This window comes from Salvia splendens, chromosome 14, assembly GCF_004379255.2.
Source record: "Salvia splendens isolate huo1 chromosome 14, SspV2, whole genome shotgun sequence".
Classification (NCBI taxonomy): domain Eukaryota; kingdom Viridiplantae; phylum Streptophyta; class Magnoliopsida; order Lamiales; family Lamiaceae; genus Salvia; species Salvia splendens.
This window is the reverse complement of record NC_056045.1, coordinates 7,922,246-7,943,740: the sequence shown is the minus strand read 5'-3', so window position 1 is coordinate 7,943,740 and position 21,495 is coordinate 7,922,246. Positions and strand designations below refer to the sequence as shown.

General features: G+C 36.7%; 1 protein-coding gene and 1 non-coding gene across 2 annotated transcripts; both read left to right on the top strand.

Moving 5' to 3' along the window:
• The first annotated feature begins 2,335 nt into the window (after positions 1–2,335).
• LOC121766204 lies at positions 2,336–2,438 on the top strand. The gene has a single exon (XR_006042939.1). It is a non-coding gene; the product is annotated as a U6 spliceosomal RNA (small nuclear RNA).
• Positions 2,439–20,123: 17,685 nt separating this feature from the next.
• LOC121763361 (transcription factor MYB14-like) lies at positions 20,124–21,314 on the top strand. The gene is made up of 3 exons (XM_042159363.1): positions 20,124–20,417; positions 20,632–20,761; positions 20,895–21,314. The coding sequence occupies exons 1-3, from the start codon at positions 20,285–20,287 to the stop codon at positions 21,286–21,288; spliced, it is 657 nt and encodes a 218-aa protein (XP_042015297.1). The 5' UTR covers positions 20,124–20,284; the 3' UTR covers positions 21,289–21,314.
• The last annotated feature ends 181 nt before the right edge of the window (positions 21,315–21,495 follow it).

Genomic DNA, 21,495 nt, shown 5'->3' with positions numbered 1-21,495 from the left:
ATTGTAAACAATTTATGTTGACATGCAAAACTCAACAATATAAAATGCAATTTGCCTATAACTAAAATGCAATCTACGGAAAGGCATATACAGCTTGACAAATGTATATTGCATTTTTCGTGCCACGTGGCAGCACGTGATTGGATGTGTGTTAGCACTCTAATTAAGGATGCCCCCTAATGCTCCCCTATAAAGGTATACTATTATCATTTTTTATGGAATAAATTTAAAGGTCGTGTCACGATGAACTTCAATCCAAGACATTTGGCCTACACTACCATTAGAGCATGCGCAGCGGTGGCGTCCGTCGCCACCGCCGTCCGCGCCGCTGGCACGGACGCCATTCGCCGCCGCTGCGCTCGTGCCGCTGGCACGGCGCTGCTCGATGTATCGAGCACGTCCGTGCCAGCGGACGCACACGTGGCGCGCTCCCATTCGTCAACGGCATAGCCGTTGTGTTTAAACATTTTTTATTTTTTTTTTAAAAATCGGTATTTAATTATAAATAATGCTAAAAAATAAAAAAAAATATTTTCCAAATCCCAAAAATATGGCCGTTTTTTTCCCATTTTTCTGATTTTTTTTATTTTTTTTTATTTTTTTTTCCCAAAATCATCTATAAATACACACATTCATCACTCATTTATCACATCAATTCATCTCTCATTCATCTCTCATTCATAATTCTTATACAAACTATCAACACATTCAACATTCACTCAAAACATCAAATGGATTTCACTCATCTCATGGCGGAAGCGGAGCGCGAAGAACAAGAATACTACGAACAACATCGTGCCGCTTACGAAGCATATGTCGCGGCGAATACCCCCGCTCATCCTCCTCAACGCACTAGATCAAATCGCCGCTACATCCATCGTGACCGGGAGGGAGCCCACGAAAGGCTCGTTGCTGAACTATTTTGCCGACCATCCGCGGTTTCCGGCAGGTTACTTCAGGCGCCGTTTTCGCATGTCAAAGCGCTTGTTCATGCGAATTGTCAACACATTGTCCGCACGTGTTGAATACTTTCAAACAGGTGTAGATGCAGTCTGCCGGCAAAGTATCACGGCGTTGCAGAAGTGTACGTGTGCCATCCGACAACTCGCTACTGGGCAAACGACCGACATCTTCGACGAGTATTTGCATATCGGTGAGTCCACTGGAATCCTTTGTTTAAAGAATTTTTGCGAGGGCGTTCGTTCTGCTTTTGGGGATGAATTCCTTCGGGCACCCACCACCGATGATTGCCAACGGTTGCTTCGTCTTCACGAATCAGTCCATGGCTTTCCCGGAATGCTTGGCAGCATTGACTGCATGCATTGGAGGTGGAAGAATTGCCCGACTGCTTGGAGGGGGCAACACTTAAGCGGTCACAAAGGCGGCGGCCCAACACTTATCCTTGAGGCGGTCACCGACTATCGCCTATGGATTTGGCATGCATATTTCGGCGTTGCCGGATCCAACAACGACTTGAACGTGCTCTATTCTTCACCACTCTTCAATGATGTGATGAATGGTGTAGCACCGGCAATCGACTTCACCATCAACGGAAATACATACCGCATGGGTTACTATATCGCCGATGGTATCTACCCAAGGTGGTCGACGTTCGTGAAGACGCTCCACAACCCGCACGACCCGAGACGGGTTCTTTTTGCGCAGCGTCAAGAGTCAGCGCGGAAGGACGTCGAAAGAGCCTTCGGGGTCCTTCAAGCTCGATTCAACATTGTGAAGGCCCCGGCTCGGCTGTGGTACGTGAATAATATCGCCGACATCATGTTCACGTGTATTATATTACACAACATGATTATAGCTGACGAAGGGCCGAGGGCGGCTAGCTTCTACGACGAGGACGAAGCCGGAAGCTCAACAGCGAGGTCTCCCCCACGCCGAGGCGAGCATACGACGGTTGGCCAGAGGATCGAGACAAGACACACAATGCGCGATACTCGAATCCACAATCAACTACAAGAAGACCTAATCAACCACATGTGGGCGAAATTCGGCAACGAGTAGTGGTTTTTTTTAATTTTTAGGATTTTAATTATGTAATTTTTAATTTTTAGGATTTTAATTATGTAATTTTTTATTTTTAGGATTTTAATTATGTAATGTTTAATTTTATTTGTCATTTGTAATATTTATTGTGGTTTTTAAATGAATTTTAATATTATGGAAATGTTATTGTTTAATTGAATTTTAAATTAATTGTGCTCGCCTTGCGGAAGAGCACAATTGTGGGTGTTGTGCTCTTGCCAGAGAACATGCATGAATAGTACCGCCGGGCCCACAACCGTGCCGCTGGCAAGAGCACGGTTGTGGATGCTCTTAGGTCCCTTCGGGGACATCCGATAAAATTGGAACGATACAGAGAAGATTAGCATGGCCCCTGCGCAAGGATGACACGCATAAATCGAGAAATGGCCTACACTACCATTAGACTAACTCTCACACAATTATCATAGTATGATAAATTGAGAGTTGACTTTTTTATTAATATTTGACCAGAAAATGTCACTCCATTTTTACTATATATTCAAAGAAAAGTCACAACTCTTATTATAAATAAGTCTCATAGTATTAATGTAAAAAAATGAAAAATAAATTAATGGTAAACGAATCCAAGAGGTTGTCAATAGGTGCAACTTTGCATCCACTACCACATCAATAAAAGATCAATAAGGTTAAAAGGGTGCATGTTTAAAAATACAAAATAAAAAGGTGGAGCTCTTTATTCAAGTCATACCAAAAATTTAGATTTCGACTCGGCACCTTTTTATTTATAATATTATTACAATAAAATTGCACAGGGGAATTACACTTGGATACATGATTTTTTAATCCAATTTATGTACATGAATAAGTATTTTAATATTCTTTGTTTGTTCATTCATTTTATCTTTGTTACATAAATTTATTCGTAGCATATATCACAGAATGACACGAATTAAGTGAAGCAACCCGCTGGAAGATTTCGGCCTTTATCTGCAAGCTCGAACGAGCAGGATTAGCCGGATACTGCTAAAAACGGGTTTGGTACACATATGACCAAACCAAAAAAAAAGAATGATGACTTTTTGCCCACTATCAAGTCACATATACCTCTTGGATTCGTATCTTTATAAACATAGAAAATGTTAAAATGGGAATATAAAAATGCCTCGACTATTTTTTTTTAATTGCCAGAATTAGATATGATAAACAAGAACAAGATCTAGCTTTTATCTTTTGGTTTCTATCTTATAGTTCATCATTATCTCAAATAGCACGCTTTAAAAAGCACTCTCATGTGTCCAATTGCTTTAGTTTATGACGATGGAAAACTAGAATAAAATAATCAATCTCTTCTCTCTATATATTCATATGCTATTTACATACCCAATAACCCATATATAAAGGATCTGTACTTTATATAATATTCCTTCCGTCACGCTTAAGATGACATGTTTTCCCTTTTAATTTGTTCTAAATAAAATAACACATTTCTTTTTCCGGAAACTTTCTCTCTTCAATCAATACATCCAACCACTCTTTCTCACTCATTTTAAAACATTCAATTTTATTTCTCCCTATTTTAATACTTACACTCACCATTTCTCTCTCCAATTATACACATTAACCAATAACTCCTAAAATACCGTGACGGCCAAGAAATGTGTCATCTTAACCGAGACAGATGGAGTAGTATGTTATTGTCACAAAATGAATCATTGTAATTAAAAAATTATGATTATTATAATATTTTAGATCATCTTTTAAGTTCAAGGAAAGTAGAATAAAAAACGACGTAGAAAGCCGCATTGATATAGTTGTGCTAAGTAGGGTAAAAAACCACATGCATTAGTTGGATATTGTGATTGACCCGCCATCAAAAATAAAACATACTCCCTCCATTCTTGAAAATTTGTCACATATTTCCTTTTTCGTCCGTCCCTAAAAAATTTTCTCCTTTCACTTTTACCATTTTTGGCAGTGGACCCTACATTCCACTAATTCATTCACACTCACAATTTATTATAAAACTAATATATAAAAGTAGGACTCACCCACTTTCTATTACATTTCTTAAAACTCGTGCCGGGTTAAATGGCGACGAATTATTAGGGACGAAGGGAGTAGAACGTAAAGTTTAAAATTCTGTCTGAAATACGAGAACTAAACCAACGTTCCTGGGAAAACTATAATCAAGCCGAAAAATTCATGATTATAGGGACCAATAACCCATTTTTAGAAAGTTCATTTATATTAATTTAAGTTTACGGATCTCGTATTTTTTGTTAACTGAGGTTCAAATTCGAGAAATCCAATCTGTATTTGATAATACTCGGCTAAAATCATAGTTTGAATTTTTAACTCGTGATTTAAGCATGTGCCAAATGTTTGAAATTCAATCATTCTTCACGCTAATTAAATCAACTCTCAGAAACATTTTGTAACATGTAAGAAGCTAATTAATTATTACACACTCAGAATAAACTTAACAAAATAAGTCTTATTATACTATTAAAAGTACTGAGTTAAAGTTTAGTGGACTTAAAAGTGTTGAATGGCCACTTGTGTAATTGAGGTGGGCTGCTTTTCCAGATTCATGCATGATCATTAATTTTATTTTACGTATAATATTAATTTGGTGGACTAATATTAGTTACTCATAGTATTATGGTAGGTCCGGCCAATTAAATTGGTCACTCACCTTTCTAATCTGGTAGTAGTAAATTCAAGATTGAACTCTTATTAGCTGCTGAAATTTATTATTATTATTATTATTATTATTATTATTATTATTATTATTATTATTATTATTATTATTATTATTATCTGAACTCAGTTTATTACGGGGGTGTTCGGTTTGAAAGATTGTAACCCGAGATTAAATAAGTGTGTTTTGTACATGAGATTCAATTCCACGACTCAATTCTAAATGGATAATCATGAAATAATTATTAGTCATAGTTAACCCTTTGTGATTAAAATAATCTCACAACCCAATCCTAGATTATATCGTAGTACTATTTTATCTAGAAAATTGAACATCACCCACGCATACGGTATTCGATTACATTCCTACTATTAATATTAGGAAAACATATTAATTTTAGATCTGCATCGTTGCTTTGATTACGTTGAAAATTTTAATCGCATATAGTTTGATATCAAGGTCTACTAGTGAATGGCTTTTGACATAAAAGGCAAAAAGAAGGAGATTTACGGCGAGAGAGAGTCCTTTAAAAAAATTTCTGTTTATAGTTTATTTTATTTCATTTGTCTCGAAAAATATAACACTGATTTGATTAAAAATTACATTCCTCACACAACTAGCCAGATTTAATATCACTCGTTTGGTTTCATGCTGTGAATACAAGAATACTTGTATAAATCGTGCTGTTCATCTAACTTTTGAATAGTCATACTAAAAAATAAAAAATATTATTGTGGTGATTGAAATTGAGTACTAAAAGTTGGGAAGAAAATAAATGATATTGGTTTTGGAGCAACATATTCTCCCAAGATTGTCTTCTTATACGGCAGGCCAAAACATTTTGCGGCTTAAAAGTCAAGACAATTATTGGAAAAGATTTTGGAACTACCATTGAAATATGACTTTTAAATATTTCTGCAGTGACAAAATGAATCTTTATTTCAATATGATTTTGAATATAAATTGAAGTCAAATATTACAATATGATTCGGAATATAAAGTTGAATTTGAATTTTGAAGTCATTTCAAAGATGAAACAATCTTACGCAATATGGTACCCTCCTATAGCCTCTCTGATACGTTTATTATTTATATATCTTTCATATCTTGCATTATTATTTAGTTGCATTATTTAGTTAGATATTTAGGGAGTGCATATCTTTTTCATATCTTTTGTGTTGCTTATTAAGTTAATATCCACTATTATAAATAGTGGACATTGTTATTCATTTCATTCAATCAAGAAATATCATAATTTTCCTATTTTTATCGTCTTCTTAATTTTCTCGCAAACCCTAGTTTTAGAGCTGATCCCGGGGAAAGCCCGTGACTTCCACCTTTATCCTTCCATCGTCGATCTCTCGTCGACGTCGAAACCTTGTTAGGGGAGAACACCCTTAACAATTGGTGCTTTCATTGTCATACTCATGGCTCGTTACACCACCGAGGATATCGTTTCCCTATGTGACCGGATGACGACTTTCTGCAATAGATTAAACATGAGATTGGACGCGATGGACGAACTTGAGCAGCCCGTATATCAACCCCCGCACCATCCGATCAGAGAGTTAGATCACCAGCCATCATATTCATATCCACAGGATGGGCGACTCCACCCACAACACCATCCCTACCAAGCCCGTCAGCCCAGAAGACAATAAAATTGGGAAAATAAGATAATTTGATATTTCTTGAATTTAATGAAATGAATAACAATGTCCACTATTAGTGGATATTAACTTAATGAGCAAGACAAAAGATATGAAAAAGATATGCACTCCCTAAATATCTAACTAAATAATGCAACTAAATAATAATGCAAGATATGAAAGATATATAAATAATAAACGTATCACTCTCCCAATTCGTAATACTTCCTACATCCCAAATGTCATAAGAATAGTTGGAACGATACGAGAATTAATGTATAATTGGTAAAGTATGAGACATAATGAGAATGATAGTTAAAATAGTGTTTGTGGATAGTAGGACTTGCATTATGATTAGTGTTTAATGATTGGTTTTAATAGTATAAGTTATAAATAAATTGATGTATATGAGCAATGAGTTTGAGAGAACTTTTCATAAACAAAAATGAGATATTTTTATGGGACAAACAAAAAAAGAATGTGTCTTTAATTTTATGGAGTGAAAGGAGTATAATAATATGAAAATGGATAAAAAAATAAATTTAGTATAAGTCTAATTTTTATTTGCTATATTAATTTTACAACAAAATATTCCCGATTTAGGCAAATATGTGATCCAATTACCTGAATTGAAAAAATATATAGATTTTCTAATTTAGAATGTACAATACATATTGAAATATTATATCGCATGCGGATGAAATATATACTCCCTCCGTCCCATAATAGGAGTCACTCTTATTGTGGCATGAGTTTTAAGAAATGTAAAGAATAGTGGGTTAGAAAAGTTAGTGGAATATGATACCAACTTTTTTTTATGTTGATTTTACAATAAAATGTGAGTGAAGTGAGTTAGTGGAATTTGAGACTTATTTACCATTTATGGTAAAAATGAAGTGTGACTCTTATTGTGGGACAGAGGAAGTATTATGTATGGAAAAATATCTGGCAACTTTTTCATAAAAATGCAGAACACTATACTACGAAAGTAAATTTCACATACTTTTACGAGTCTCGGATAACGACAAACTCACACCTTTTAATAAATCAAAGCAGTGCATAGTTAATGTTGTTTACTCAATATTATATGTAATTATTTAGAAACAATAATCACCAAGACCTTGTCATTTACAAAATAGACAAAAAAAGATTTATCTCACTATTAGATTCATTTAGTATTATATCACACCAATATCGTTAGTCTCCTAACACAAGAAAACTTTCAGACATACTCTGCAACCTTTCACGATAGTTAGTGACAAGCTTGAATTTTACATGAATTTAGAGATAGGATGTGAGTTATTTTGATCGATATTTGTGTTAGGGTTTTGTATACTAGAAATCACCTTTCGAGTGATTGCATACTGTAAAACTCTAATGGTTATTTTCCAATAAATGCAACATATTATTTTTTTCATAATGTTGTTATGTTTTACATTTAATGGTTGTTTATTGCATATTTAAATGTATAAGCAAACGTAACAAAGTCTAAGTCTTTGTTTTAGTAGACCGGTTGTGGGCGTCGTCCAATTTAAGGTAACACGGTCAGTTCTAAACAAAGAAAAATAAGAATTTCACAACCTAGATATGCCTAGACTACCTATCGCGAAAAGTTGCAATGTCAGTCCGATTATTTCTAAGCCTTATTGAAATAAGATGACGTTGGTGTGGTATAGCACTGAATGGATCTAACAGCAAGACGAGTCTTTATGCTATCTACTGAAAGACGAGGTCTTGATAATTAATTTCTTAATCAATGTACGTTAGCATTGAGCATACGATATTGAGTATCCACTACTTTGACTTACCAAAGGTGCGGGTTTTTCATAACCCAACGATCCAGGTATATTGGGTAGTGGTGATCATTTTCTAGATTGGCTATGATTGCTATTATGTTGAAACGTGCGCGAGGAGAGTCTCGTTTGATAACATCCACAAGAGGAGCTCGAAACAAGGTTTTATTATTCGGAACCTAGCTAGTTGGAGTTTAATTACTCTATGAATAATAAATAAGAGTTTCTTGCTAAGTCCACTCTTGGAGAATAAAATATGTTAATTAATTAAGTCCATAGCAGACAATAATTAATTAATTGATGTTTCTATCTTAAGCACGGGAAATAAATTGAACGCGAATAAAGGAAACCCGGAATACTTGTAATTTCGGATTTGGAAAGGCAGTGCAATATTACTTCTATAGTGGCTGCTTGTAATATTCCAATATAAGCTTATATTAAATTGTGGGTTCAATTTAATTAATAAAAAGCTAATTGGGTGAGGCCTGATCCAAATTCTTCCTTAGATCCCTGACTGGGCCCAATATGTGACTTATATAAATAGGAGAATAAAGGAGACAGAAAATATACCTTTTTCCACTCACAAATTTTCGTCCACTCCTTTGAGAGAGAGAAATCGAAAATTGCCTTCCTTCGTGAGCTGAGTTCTGTCTTCGTTATTCAAGTCCTAATACGTTGGTGAGATTTGCCCATACAAATATCGGCTTATAGTCCGGGACACCAGTCAGAAGATCTGAGGTCTTGTATTGAAGATCTTCACGTGGAGACGGAGCGAGCCATCATCGATTCTTGATTGAATCAACGAGGTAAATTGGCTAATTCCGTAGTAAGCATGTTTTAGGGATTTTATATGGTAAAGCATGTTTTAATTCAAGTTATGAGCATGATACATGTGAAAATTGCACGAATAGAATTTGTCTAAATAATCTGCTAAATAGATCAAATTCATGTGATCGGATATTGAACGCACGCTTCCGCTGCCAACCCCTTCAATTGGTATCAGAGTCAGTCTTTGGCTCTGATTATTTGGATTTTAATTTTGGGAAATTCATGTATGCATGTGTTATTTGATTGCGAAGCATGTTCTTGGTGTTTTTGTTTAATTTTATGCATGATGAACTCAAGAACTATCGAATCAAAGAACTTGAATTGCTCGAACGCACCACGTGCGATCGAGGTAAGGATGTCGAGACAGTGGGAGCCGGGAGCCGTGATCACGGGGTGACACGCAGACGAGTGGGGGCTCGTACGCGCCTCCGGCCGAGACCACACGCACCAGACGGAACCTGGGTCGAGGTCTACGTGGCGGTGACTGGCGCGGAGTGGTGGTTCGTCCGAGAACCACCGAGACACTGCGAGACACCAGGCCAACCCTAGGCGGAAGGCTTCCCGAGACGAAGCTCCAGTCGTGGCCGAGACGTGTGCGCCATAAGGCGCGACGTGTGTCGAGACGAGAGGAGAATCCAGGCTCGGGAGGGACGAGACGAGCGATAGCAACTGGCCGAGAGCAGCGCCGCAGTCGTGCGTGCTGCTGGCCGAGAGTCGCGGGACCCGACGAGCCACGACACCGAGACGGACTTAGCGGCTGGCTGAGAGCTGAGGCGCCTGTGCGCGTCTCGCTGGCTGAGAGCTGCCGAGACACCGACGAGTCGGTGGTCTAGCCAGGCGGCCGAGAGCATGTGCGCACTCATGCGCTGTTGGCCGAGACGCTTCATGCGTCGTGATCCGACGACGAACTCGTCGGATATTCGTCGTTCATCGTTCGTGCGAACCTCGTGCGATGAGATAACGATGAAGGATTATTTTAATGATTATTTGACTATTTTATTAAAAATATCATTAAAATATTATTATTTAATGGAAATAAAATCTTTTTGGAAGATTTGTCTAGATTTTAGGAATATTTTTATTATTATCTATATCTATGGAAATAAATAATATTATTTTATTCCTAGATGATATAGATGAGAATAATTTAATAGTTTCCTAATATTTATCTAGATTTAAGGAATATTTTTATTATTATCTATATCTATGGAAATAAAAAATGATTATTTTATTTCTAGATGATATGGATGATAATAATTTAATAGTTTCCTAAAATTTATATATCTAAGATCCTAATAAGGATAGATATGTATGAATACATTAAATAATAAAATATCTCTTTCTAATCTTGAACAAGGAAATAATTTGAATTTATTTTTCATGTCTTATTAAGGATTAAATAATTTGTTTATTTTAGATATACCTTATAGTAGACATGAATAAGAATAAAATTCTAGATCAACAATTTCCTATAGGAAGATAACAACATTAATCTAAAGATTTAATTATCCAGTAGATTAAATACCAACAGAATTTAATTAAGCCTTAAACTGCCTCAAGGCTAAGGATAATTAAAGTAAAACCATAACCCAAAATATCTAAGCTATAATTACGAACTCAACGTTTGTATATGGTCTCCATCAATTGGTCTGCAATTTATGAAGCCTTTTTCTAATATTATCGCCACCTGCTCTGTGGGGACAATAATCCTAAGAAAATAGCAAGTTCATGAGGGCAGACTTCTCAAATATAAATAGTATGAACTAGAATGTAGTTTCCAATATTATCGCCACCTGCTCTGTGGGGACAATAATCCTAAGAAACTGCGAGATTCAGAAGTTCACACAGGATTTATGAGATAGCTTGATCTTGTTAGCAGCACATGAGCATTGTTATGGGAGTGTGTTGTAGAAATGAGACTCTGTAATGCTAAAGAGATGGTCTTGCTTAGGCAACATTAAGCGGCCATGCCTCTCTGTGGTCTCTGGACTATTCGTCGGTGTTGTAACCAGTAAAATTGTAAGATTTTAATGCGTATTGACTTCCTCTGGAGGGTACAAAATTTTAATTTTACAGTTGTAAGATTTTGAAAAGTTTTATGGTTAATCTAATCAAACTTCTTACATAAGTTTATGACAATAGTAAAATACTCTGTTTTGCAGTGCAAATCAAATCGTCAATATATCGTTTAATCCTCTTTCCGCAATTCTCAAAGAAAATAAACTCGAGGGCCAAAATTACATAGGATGGAAACAAAATTTGGACATCGTTCTCACAGCAGATGAGTACATCTTTGTGCTCACCACCCCGCGACCTCCAGTGCCGCCGGCTAACGCTGCGGCAGGAGTCAGAGATGCACACTGATGGTGGCATAAGGCGAATGAGATGGCTAAGTGCTACATGTTGGCTTCTATGTCTTCGGTACTCAAGCATCAGCATTCAGCCATGGAAACAGCCGTCGAGATTATGCAGGATCTCAAAAATCTTTTTGGTACTCATAATCGAACGGCTAAATCTCAAGCCTTTCGGAGTATCATGTCGAAGACAATGAAGGAAGGCTCATCTGTGAGGGATCACGTCCTCGAGATGATGGGCCACCTCAACCAAATTGAGGTCTTGGGAGGGACCATCGATCCCGAGTCCCAGGTGACTATCATCCTTCAAAGTCTTCCCCCTAGCTTCCAACAGTTCAAGCTCAACTTCGAGATAAACAAAAGGAATTACACCTTGGCAGAGCTGTTGACTGAACTTCAGTCGGCAGAGGACCTTATGGTCCAGGCTAAGGCGGCCATGATGATTTCGGTGCCTCGTTCCTCTGGCTTAAAGCCTAGCAAAGGAAAAAGGCAGGCACCGAACTCAGGACCGGCCAAGATAGCTAAGGGAAAGAAGAAGAAGAGGGCTAACAAGAAGCCCACGGGGAAGTGTTTCAAGTGTGGAGAGAAGGGGCATTGGAAGCCAGACTGTCCTAAATGGGGCAAGGCTACAGGTATGCACCAAGCTCTAGTAGTCGAGTCTTGTTTGACTTCGACATCAATCTGCACTTGGGTTATTGACACAGGAGCCACTGATCATATTTGTTTTGATCCTGACTTAATGCAGGTGACAAGACGGCTACATGATCGCGAGATCGAAGTCCAGCTGGGCGACGCTACCAAAGTGGTAGCCGTTGCAGTGGGAGACATTTATTTGCGTTTTAATAGTGATAGATTTTTAATTTTGAAGAATGTTTTGTTGATACATTCTTTTAGAAGAAATTTAATTTCAGTTTCTAAATTGGTTTATGATGGATATTCGATTTCTTTTAATGACAACTGCGTTATTAAGAAAGATGGTTCTTATATCTGTCGTGGTATCATGGAAAATAATTTGTACACAATCACTTCTACCCAGTTTAATAATCGCAAATCAGAACTCAATACAACATCGAAAATTTCAAAGAAACGAAAGGAACCTTCAAGTTCAATGAACGAAACGTACTTGTGGCACCTTAGACTTGTTCATGCCAATGAAAGGAGGATCCATTCTCTTGTTCAACAAGATCTTATCAAAGGTCTAGAGGAGGAACCTTTTCATAAGTGTGAGTCATGCTTAGAAGGCAAGATGACCAAGAGGCCTTTTAAGGCTAAGGGCAATAGGGCCAAGGAAGTACTTGAGCTCGTTCATTCCGATGTATGTGGACCAATGTCTACTGAGGCAAGAGGTGGTTTTCGATACTTCATCACATTTATTGATGACTTCTCGAAAATTGGATATGTCTATTTGATGCGTCACAAGTCAGAGTCTTTTGACAAGTTTAAAGACTTTAAGACTCTTGTGGAAAAGTATCATGGAAAGAATATCAAATGCCTACGATCTGATCGTGGAGGCAAATACCTCAGTGCCAAATTTTTGGACTGCGCCGGGCACGCCCCAGCAGAACGGCGTGGCTGAAAGAAGGAATAGGACCTTGTTAAACATGGTCCGTTCGATGATGAGTTTTGCACGGTTACCTATTTCGTTTTGGGGACATGCCTTGCTTTCTGCAAGTCACATTTTAGACAATTTACCATCAAAATCCGTACCCAAAACTCCATATGAGTTGTGGACTGGGCGTAAGCCCAATCTAGCACATCTCAAGGTTTGGGGATGCCCGACTCATGTATTGGAAAATGATCCAACTAAGCTAGGATCAAGGACGGAGGTATGTTTGTTTATAGGGTACCCTAGAGGGACGAAAGGCTATGAATTCTTTAGCCTCCGAGACAAGAAAGTCATTGTGAGGACTCACGCGATATTCTTAGAGGAAGACTATGTAATGAATCATAAACCCAGCAGTGAAGTGGCTCTTGATGAGCTAACTTCTGTCACAAGTTCCATTAACCAAGAACAAGTACCAAGTGTACAAACAATTCCCGAAACTTCAACTTCTACTCAAAATATTGTAGTGCCGCGCCGCAGTGGGAGGGTCTCGCAAGAGCCCGACAGATACATTGGTTTGGGAGAATCTATGGATCACTCCTCGGACAGCCATGTATTAGATCCCTGGAACTTTGCGGAGGCGCATGCAGATGTCGATCATTGCGAATGGGTGAAAGCAATGGATTCAGAACTACAATCTATGATAGACAAAGACGTCTACGATTTGTCCATCCTACCCGAAGGTTGTACTGCCATTGGGAGCAAGTGGATATATAAACGTAAACGTGGACCCGATGGACGAGTTAAAGTCTTCAAAGCAAGACTAGTGGCCAAGGGGTATACCCAAAAGGAAGGCATCGATTATGATGAGACCTTCTCCCTAGTGGCCATGCTCAAATCGATCCGGATACTGTTGTCTATTGCAGCTTATATGGATTGGGATGTATGGCAAATGGACGTTAAAACTGCGTTTCTAAACGGCAGTCTTGAGGAGACCATCTACATGGAACAACCCGAAGGATATGCCATAAAGGGCAAAGAACACATGGTTTGGAAGCTTAAGAAGGCCATTTATCGCCTCAAGCAAGCATCTAGATCGTGGAACCAATGTTTCGATCAAACTGTTTGCAAGTTTGGATTCGAAAAGTGCCCAAGTGAAAGCTGCGTGTATAAGAAAGTTGATAAGGAGAATGTAGTGTTCTTAGTTTTATATGTAGATGACATTCTTCTAATTGGAAACAATAAAAAGATGTTGTCATCAGTTCGAACATGGTTATCAAACCAATTCGAGATGAAGGATATGGGAGACGCGGGACACATCCTCGGGATCAAGGTTCTTTGGAATCGAGAGAAGAAGATGTTGTGCTTATCTCAAGAATCTTACATCGAAACAGTACTTAGTCGTTTTAGCATGCAGGATGCCAAGAAAGGTTTCTTACCTTTTAGACATGGCATCCATTTATCTCAAGAAATGTGCCCTAAAACGTCGTCTGAGATACAGGAAATGAGAAGGATTCCATACGCTTCGGCAGTTGGAAGTCTCATGTATGCTATGCTTTGTACTAGACCTGATATTTGCTTTGCTGTTGGCATGGTGGCAAGATATCAGTCAAATCCGGGCCAAGGACATTGGACAGCCGTAAAGAACGTACTCAAGTACCTTAAATGGACTAAGGACTATGCTCTAGTTTACAATGCAGCCGAGCTCTGTCCTTTGGAATATACTGACTCAGACTATCAAGCTGATCAGGACTCGAGAAAATCTACTTCAGGATATGTGTTCACCTTAGGAGGTGGAGCCGTAATTTAGAAAAGTGTGAAGGAGAAATGCATCGCGGACTCGACCATGGAAGCCGAGTATGTGGCCGCTTCGGAGGCTGCAAAAGAGGCTGTATGGTTCAAGAACTTCCTTGTGGATTTAGGTGTGGTTTCGAATCTGCCCAAGAGCATCACCATTTATTGTGACAATTCTGGTGCTGTGGCAAACTCGAAAGAACCAAGAGCTCACAAAGCGAGCAAACACATAGAGCGAAAGTATCATATCATTAGAAATATAGTGCAAAGAGGAGACATAAAAGTGGTCAAGATTGCGTCAGAGAACAACCTGGCAGATCCTTTTACAAAGGCTTTGGCGGTGAAACCGTTCGACTGCCACGTTGAAGGGATGGGAGTTCGACTCATTCAAGACCTCAACTCGCTTTCAGTATAAGTGGGAGAAATTTAGACGTGTGCACTACCATTTTGTATACTCGAAAGCTGTTTTGAGTATAAGTGGGAGATTGTTAGGGTTTTGTATACTAGAAATCACCTTTCGAGTGATTGCATACTGTAAAACTCTAATGGTTATTTTCCAATAAATGCAATAGATTATTTTTGTCATAATGTTGTTATGTTTTACATTTAATGGTTGTTTATTGCATATTTAAATGTATAAGCAAACGTAACAAAGTCTAAGTCTTTGTTTTAGTAGACCGATTGTGGGCGTCGTCCAATTTAAGGTAACACGGTCAGTTCTAAATAAAGAAAAATAAGAATTTCACAACCTAGATAGGCCTAGACTACCTATCGCGAAAGGTTGCAATGTCAGTCCGATTATTTCTAAGCCTTATTGAAATAAGATGACGTTGGTGTGGTATAGCACTGAATGGATCTAACAGCAAGACGAGTCTTTATGCTATCTACTGAAAGACGAGGTCTTGATAATTAATTTCTTAATCAATGTACGTTAGCATTGAGCATACGATATTGAGTATCCACTACTTTGACTTACCAAAGGTGCGGGTTTTTCGTAACCCAACGATCCAGGTATATTGGGTAGTGGTGATCATTATCTAGAGGTGCAATGATTGCTATTATGTTGAAACGTGCGCGAGGAGAGTCTCGTTTGATAACATCCACAAGAGGAGTTCGAAACAAGGTTTTATTATTCGGAACCTAGCTAGTTAGAGTTTAATTACTCTATGAATAATAAATAAGAGTTTCTTGCTAAGTCCACTCTTGGAGAATAAAATATGTTAATTAATTAAGTCCATAGCAGACAATAATTAATTAATGGATGTTTCTATCTTAAGCACGGGAAATAAATTGAACGCGAATAAAGGAAACCCGGAATACTTGTAATTTCGGATTTGGAAAGGCAGTGCAATATTACTTCTATAGTGACTGCTTGTAATATTCCAATATAAGCTTATATTAAATTGTGGGTTCAATTTAATTAATAAAAAGCTAATTGGGTGAGGCCTGATCCAAATTCTTCCTTAGATCCCTGACTGGGCCCAATATGTGACTTGTATAAATAGGAGAATAAAGGAGACAGAAAATACACCTTTTTCCACTCACAAATTTTCGTCCACTCCTTTGAGAGAGAGAAATCGAAAATTGCCTTCCTCCGTGAGCTGAGTTCTGTCTTCGTTATTCAAGTCCTAATACGTTGGTGAGATTTGCCCATACAAATATCGGCGTATAGTCCGGGACACCAGTCAGAAGATCTGAGGTCTTGTATTGAAGATCTTCACGTGGAGACGGAGCGAGCCATCATCGATTCTTGATTGAATCAACGAGGTAAATTGGCTAATTCCGTAGTAAGCATGTTTTAGGGATTTTATATGGTAAAGCATGTTTTAATTCAAGTTATGAGCATGATACATGTGAAAATTGCGCGAATAGAATTTGTCTAAATAATCTGCTAAATGGATCAAATTCATGTGATCGGATATTGAACGCACGCTTCCGCTGCCAACCCCTTCAATTTGGCCGTTAAGAGTGTCACGACCGCACTTTCTAAGGATAGAAAGTCCGGTTGATTGCACCATGGGAGGATGAAAGAAGCGCGGAAGAAAGGGGAAAACTGTGGCACAACTAAACTTGAACTGAAATAACTCGAATAATATATATTAGAGTGCATGATACAAAGAGTGTAAACTCGACTTTTACATTGCAGCGGAAGAGTCAAGAGCAGATGACATCGTGTATGGAGACACGTCGCATCCAAGTACTATTCTATCGAAGATTCTTCATCGTCTGTGCTCAACACCGCCCGTTGTCATCACTGCTCAACCTGCACATTTTTAAAACATATGCAAGACTGAGTACTTGGTGTACTCAGTGGACACGAGCCGAAATATATTTTACTGAAAACTAGTTTATGTCAAGCCACTCTTTGAGTGAACTCAGGGTTTTACTTAAAAGATCCGAGAACACTAAAACATTTTCTTTTCCTTTGTCAAAAGCGATTTGTTGATCCATTTTCCTGGAACATATGTCGTATCTGACTAACTCCTTGGGAACATAAGCCCACTAAACTCCTAGTAAACAGAATTCACGAAACTCCTGGTGAACCGGAATGTATGGGCTTATCCCACTTACAAACTCGAATTCACTAACTCCTGGTGAACTAGAATGTATGGGCTCATCCCACTTACAAATCTGAATTCACAAAACTGAAACTCCTGGTTTAGTAGGGACATCGCCCTTACTAGTCAATCAGATAAGCAAAGTTCAAAACAAAACATGGCTTGACATAACCTTTGCAACTTTATTTTTCTCATAAAACATTTTTGAAACATAAACTCATTTTTCTTTTATCAAAAGATGAATACAAAATCCAAAAACATAACCTTCAAAACTTCCCTTTTTTCTCGTAAACATATTTGGATCAAAACTCATTTCTATCGGTCAAAGCCGAACTCAAATATCAACAAAGGCTATACCTCATAAGCACCAATAAGGCAACACATAACATCATATAATAACATCAAGCAACACTTTTCGTAAAACTGCACATCAAATAGAGAGCTCGCACTTAACATCACATCTTAAATAGAAACACACGAAATTACTTCTCATAAAAACTTTATAGTAAACTGAAAGCCCACCTCGTTGCTTAAAACTCCTTAACTTGAATTCCCCTCACTCTGCCCTTAACTCGCGAAGATAACCTTTTTGAAAACAACACAAATTACTAACAAGACTTAAGAAAATTCTTAACCTTTTAATTAGAATTAGAATGCATGCCCCTAATTAATCATAGCCCCAATAACTTAATTAGAATTCTTGAATAAGACCAAATTAATTTCAGTCCAAGCTCTTTCGTCAATTAATTCTGTCCGGCACTATCTTCAAATATTTCTGCAACCCAAGACTTCAGCCCAATATACTCTTCCCGTTTATTCTCTTCTCTAGGCCCAAATCAAATAATCTGTCAGCCCATCTTCTTATTCCTCTTCAATTCCCTCAGCCCAACTTAAATTAAATATGGCCCGAGTCAAGAGCCCAATTAAATACTCCCCACCATCGGATCTCTCCCAAATCACCCTTACTGTTCTTTCCCAATTCATTTCTCCATTTTCCCCAAAATTAGAAATCAGTAAGTTGAGAATCGGTGAAGCAGCGACGCCCAGCACTAGCTCCCTCTGCGTCCTCGCCGCAGCAGCGCCACCGCGCCTGTTCTGATTTTATTGAAGTATTGTTATTGAGAAATGGATCTTGAGAGAAAATTTGTGTCCTAAATAGAAATAACATAATTTTAAGGGACGAACTAAAATAAAAATAGTTCTTATTTTTAAGGAACAAAAGAGAGTATATAATGTTAGATAATAGAAATATATTTATAGTAAGAATATGTTAAATAAAACTAAAGTTTCATATGAAATAGTATTAGTACATTTTTTTAATTTAAATAATAAGATATACTTATGTAACATTATAAAAATTAAAATAAATTAATTAAATAACTAATTTTATATATTATTTCCCAAATATTAGTAAATGAAGAAATAAATTTATTATTTTCAGTATTAAATTTAAACATCAAATTAAACATAAAACATTATCTCTTGTTTATTTTCATGAATTACGATAAAAAGCAATTTGCATTCACCGGATATAAAAATCATTATTCACTCCATATATAATATAATAGGTCATTTTTGGTTGATACTTAATAGTGTGAAAATGCTAGGGAAATTACATTTATTATATTTTCCAACTATTATATCGTTTTTTAAGTTAGACCAAATTAAAATTTAGCATCTTCTTTTGACTTTTCTCTTTTGTCATTTCTCGTTGTATTATATGCATAAGTATTCAAAATAAGTGTACTGCTGAATAGTTCAATGCAGTATATCATTTCGTGTCCACTTGCTGATTTTTTGACTTCGGACAGACATAAATAATGGCTCTCATTTTTATTAATTTTAATCATTATAGTATTCTCAGTGGTTTAAGTCGACATTAAATCTTTTGAATTGAACATGATTAATGTCATATTTTTATTTTATTATTTATTTATACATGGCTCGCATTTATATTAAATTCCCACGTATAAAAAAAATAAAAATATAGTACCAAGTATGATTGAAATTGCTTGTAAGTTATAAAGTGGGAGTAATTTTCTATGTTTAATATGAGACTAATTTTAATTTTGATAGATAGATGAAAATGAAAAGATGAGATTAAATTTTTTGGATGAAGAGAATATTATGAAAGTTGAAATCGCTATTATACCCAATCATGTTTCTATGTCGTTTTAATATATTTATAAAAGCTAGGAGTATGAGTATCATTTAATATATTCATATTCTAATTATAATTTGTATAATCGTATCATGGGATCGGTTAATGTTTTCAAAACTGAATTTATAAAAAACTATGTATGAATATATTAAAATTTAGAGAATTTTTTTAAAATTAAATGTATCAAGAAAAAATTAATAAATTTAAATAATTATTTATACATTAATCTAGTAGCTAGCCTCTTAATATTAAAGACTAGGAGTATGTATTTTATCAATTTTAAGTTTGCCACATTTATTTACATTTAAACTCATCGTGCTTCATTTGTGTCTCTGAATTAGTAGTAATTATTTTCTACATATATAAATTATTTTTGGCCAAAACTGAAACTGCCATTAATTCATAAAATTACACAATAACATGGGGTGGAGTATTTTTCCAAGGGCACTGGTCTACTGGATATTCTACCAAATATTCAATTGTGATTCCATTTTCCATGTGAACTGGCTAATTACAATAGAATTAATTGGTAATTGACTTTGCAAAATTGGATTTACATCTAACCGAAGTGAAGGAGTAATAATCTATAGTTTCACTCCTCAAGTGGTAATTATATTTTATTATTTTGAGGATAGAAAATTCAATCTGGAAAATATCCACAAAGCGGCAGGTCAATTTAATCCACGTTTAATTCAATTCAATCTTCACTCTCCTTCCTCGAAACCCCACACCTCGTGCATGCATTTTTGTTTCATTATTATTAATTTATTAAAATATTGATTCGTCACATCATTATGCCACTAATATAAATCACATAGAATCATTTATTCTCTTCAAATCCAAGTTGACAACAAAATTTTTGAAGGAAAAAGAAGAAGAAATTAGGAGGTTGAATTGAAGGAATGGGGAGGGTTCCTTGCTGTGAGAAAATGGGGCTGAAGAAGGGCCCTTGGACTGCCGAAGAAGATCTCGTCCTCATCAACTTCATCAACCACAACGGCCACGCCAATTGGCGGGCCCTACCCAAACTGGCCGGTATGTGTTACTGACTCAATGTTCCACATCAGTTGTCATAGCAACCGTCGTGGATTGGTTTAAACATTTTTTTGGATGAGTTCTTTTTATTTGAGCATTTATAAACTAAATGGATTCATTCTAATTAGTTTTTTTTTTATGAATTCTCTTATTTGATCTGTAACAATAGTTCTATCTTTAGTTTTTAAGCTTATTTGTAATATTTTACAAACAGGGCTTCTGAGGTGTGGGAAGAGTTGCCGGCTGAGGTGGATGAATTATTTGCGCCCCGATATTAAGAGAGGAAATTTCACTCATGAAGAGGAAGCAATCATCATCAAATTGCATCAAGAATTGGGAAATAGGTTTGTATTTTATTACTCCCTATATATGTCTCGTCTTGATTTAATTTAATTTTATTTTATTTTATTAAAGGACATGTTTGGTAAAAAATAAATAAACAAAGCATGATAAAAAAAGTATTTTATTTTGATGCAGGTGGTCTGTGATTGCATCTAGATTACCAGGCCGTACAGACAACGAAATCAAAAACATATGGCACACACACTTGAAGAAAAGGCTTAGCCAGAGATCTCGGCCCGAGCCCGAAGCCCGGACGTACGCGAACGAGACTTCGTCATCGGAGGAGAGCTCGCCGATGCATTCGTCTGGTGAAGTGTCGTCGGAGAATCTGCCGGAGATGGACGAGAGCTTCTGGTCTGAGGTTTTTTCCGGTGATGATTGGAGTGCTACTAGTGATTTGTTGTCTGGAAATAGCGATTCTTCAGTTCCGTTGTCGGAATCTGTTTGTCTGGATGAAGCTGAAAGCATGGATTTTTGGCACAACTTGTTTAGTAGGGCTGATGACATTGTAGAATTACCTCAATTTTGATTAGTTTAAACTTTTCTTTTTAAAAATCCATTTTCATGGTGCTTCATCTTGAATCTTGAATGAGAATCACATATTAATTTTTGAATTGTATAGATTAATCCAATAAAATAATACTGTCAGAGTCTTACAAAAATATCTCACTTTTTTCTTTAGTTTATCCTCTTAATAATGTTTCATTTCCATTTTTATAAACAGTAAAGCATCACT

Coding starts and splice junctions, on each gene's coding strand:
- LOC121763361 (XM_042159363.1), top strand. CDS start 20,285: ATGGGGAGGGTTCCTTGCTGTGAGAAAATGGGGCTGAAGAAGGGCCCT. Junction 20,418..20,631: donor GGCCCTACCCAAACTGGCCG/GTATGTGTTACT, acceptor TTTTACAAACAG/GGCTTCTGAGGTGTGGGAAG. Junction 20,762..20,894: donor CATCAAGAATTGGGAAATAG/GTTTGTATTTTA, acceptor ATTTTGATGCAG/GTGGTCTGTGATTGCATCTA.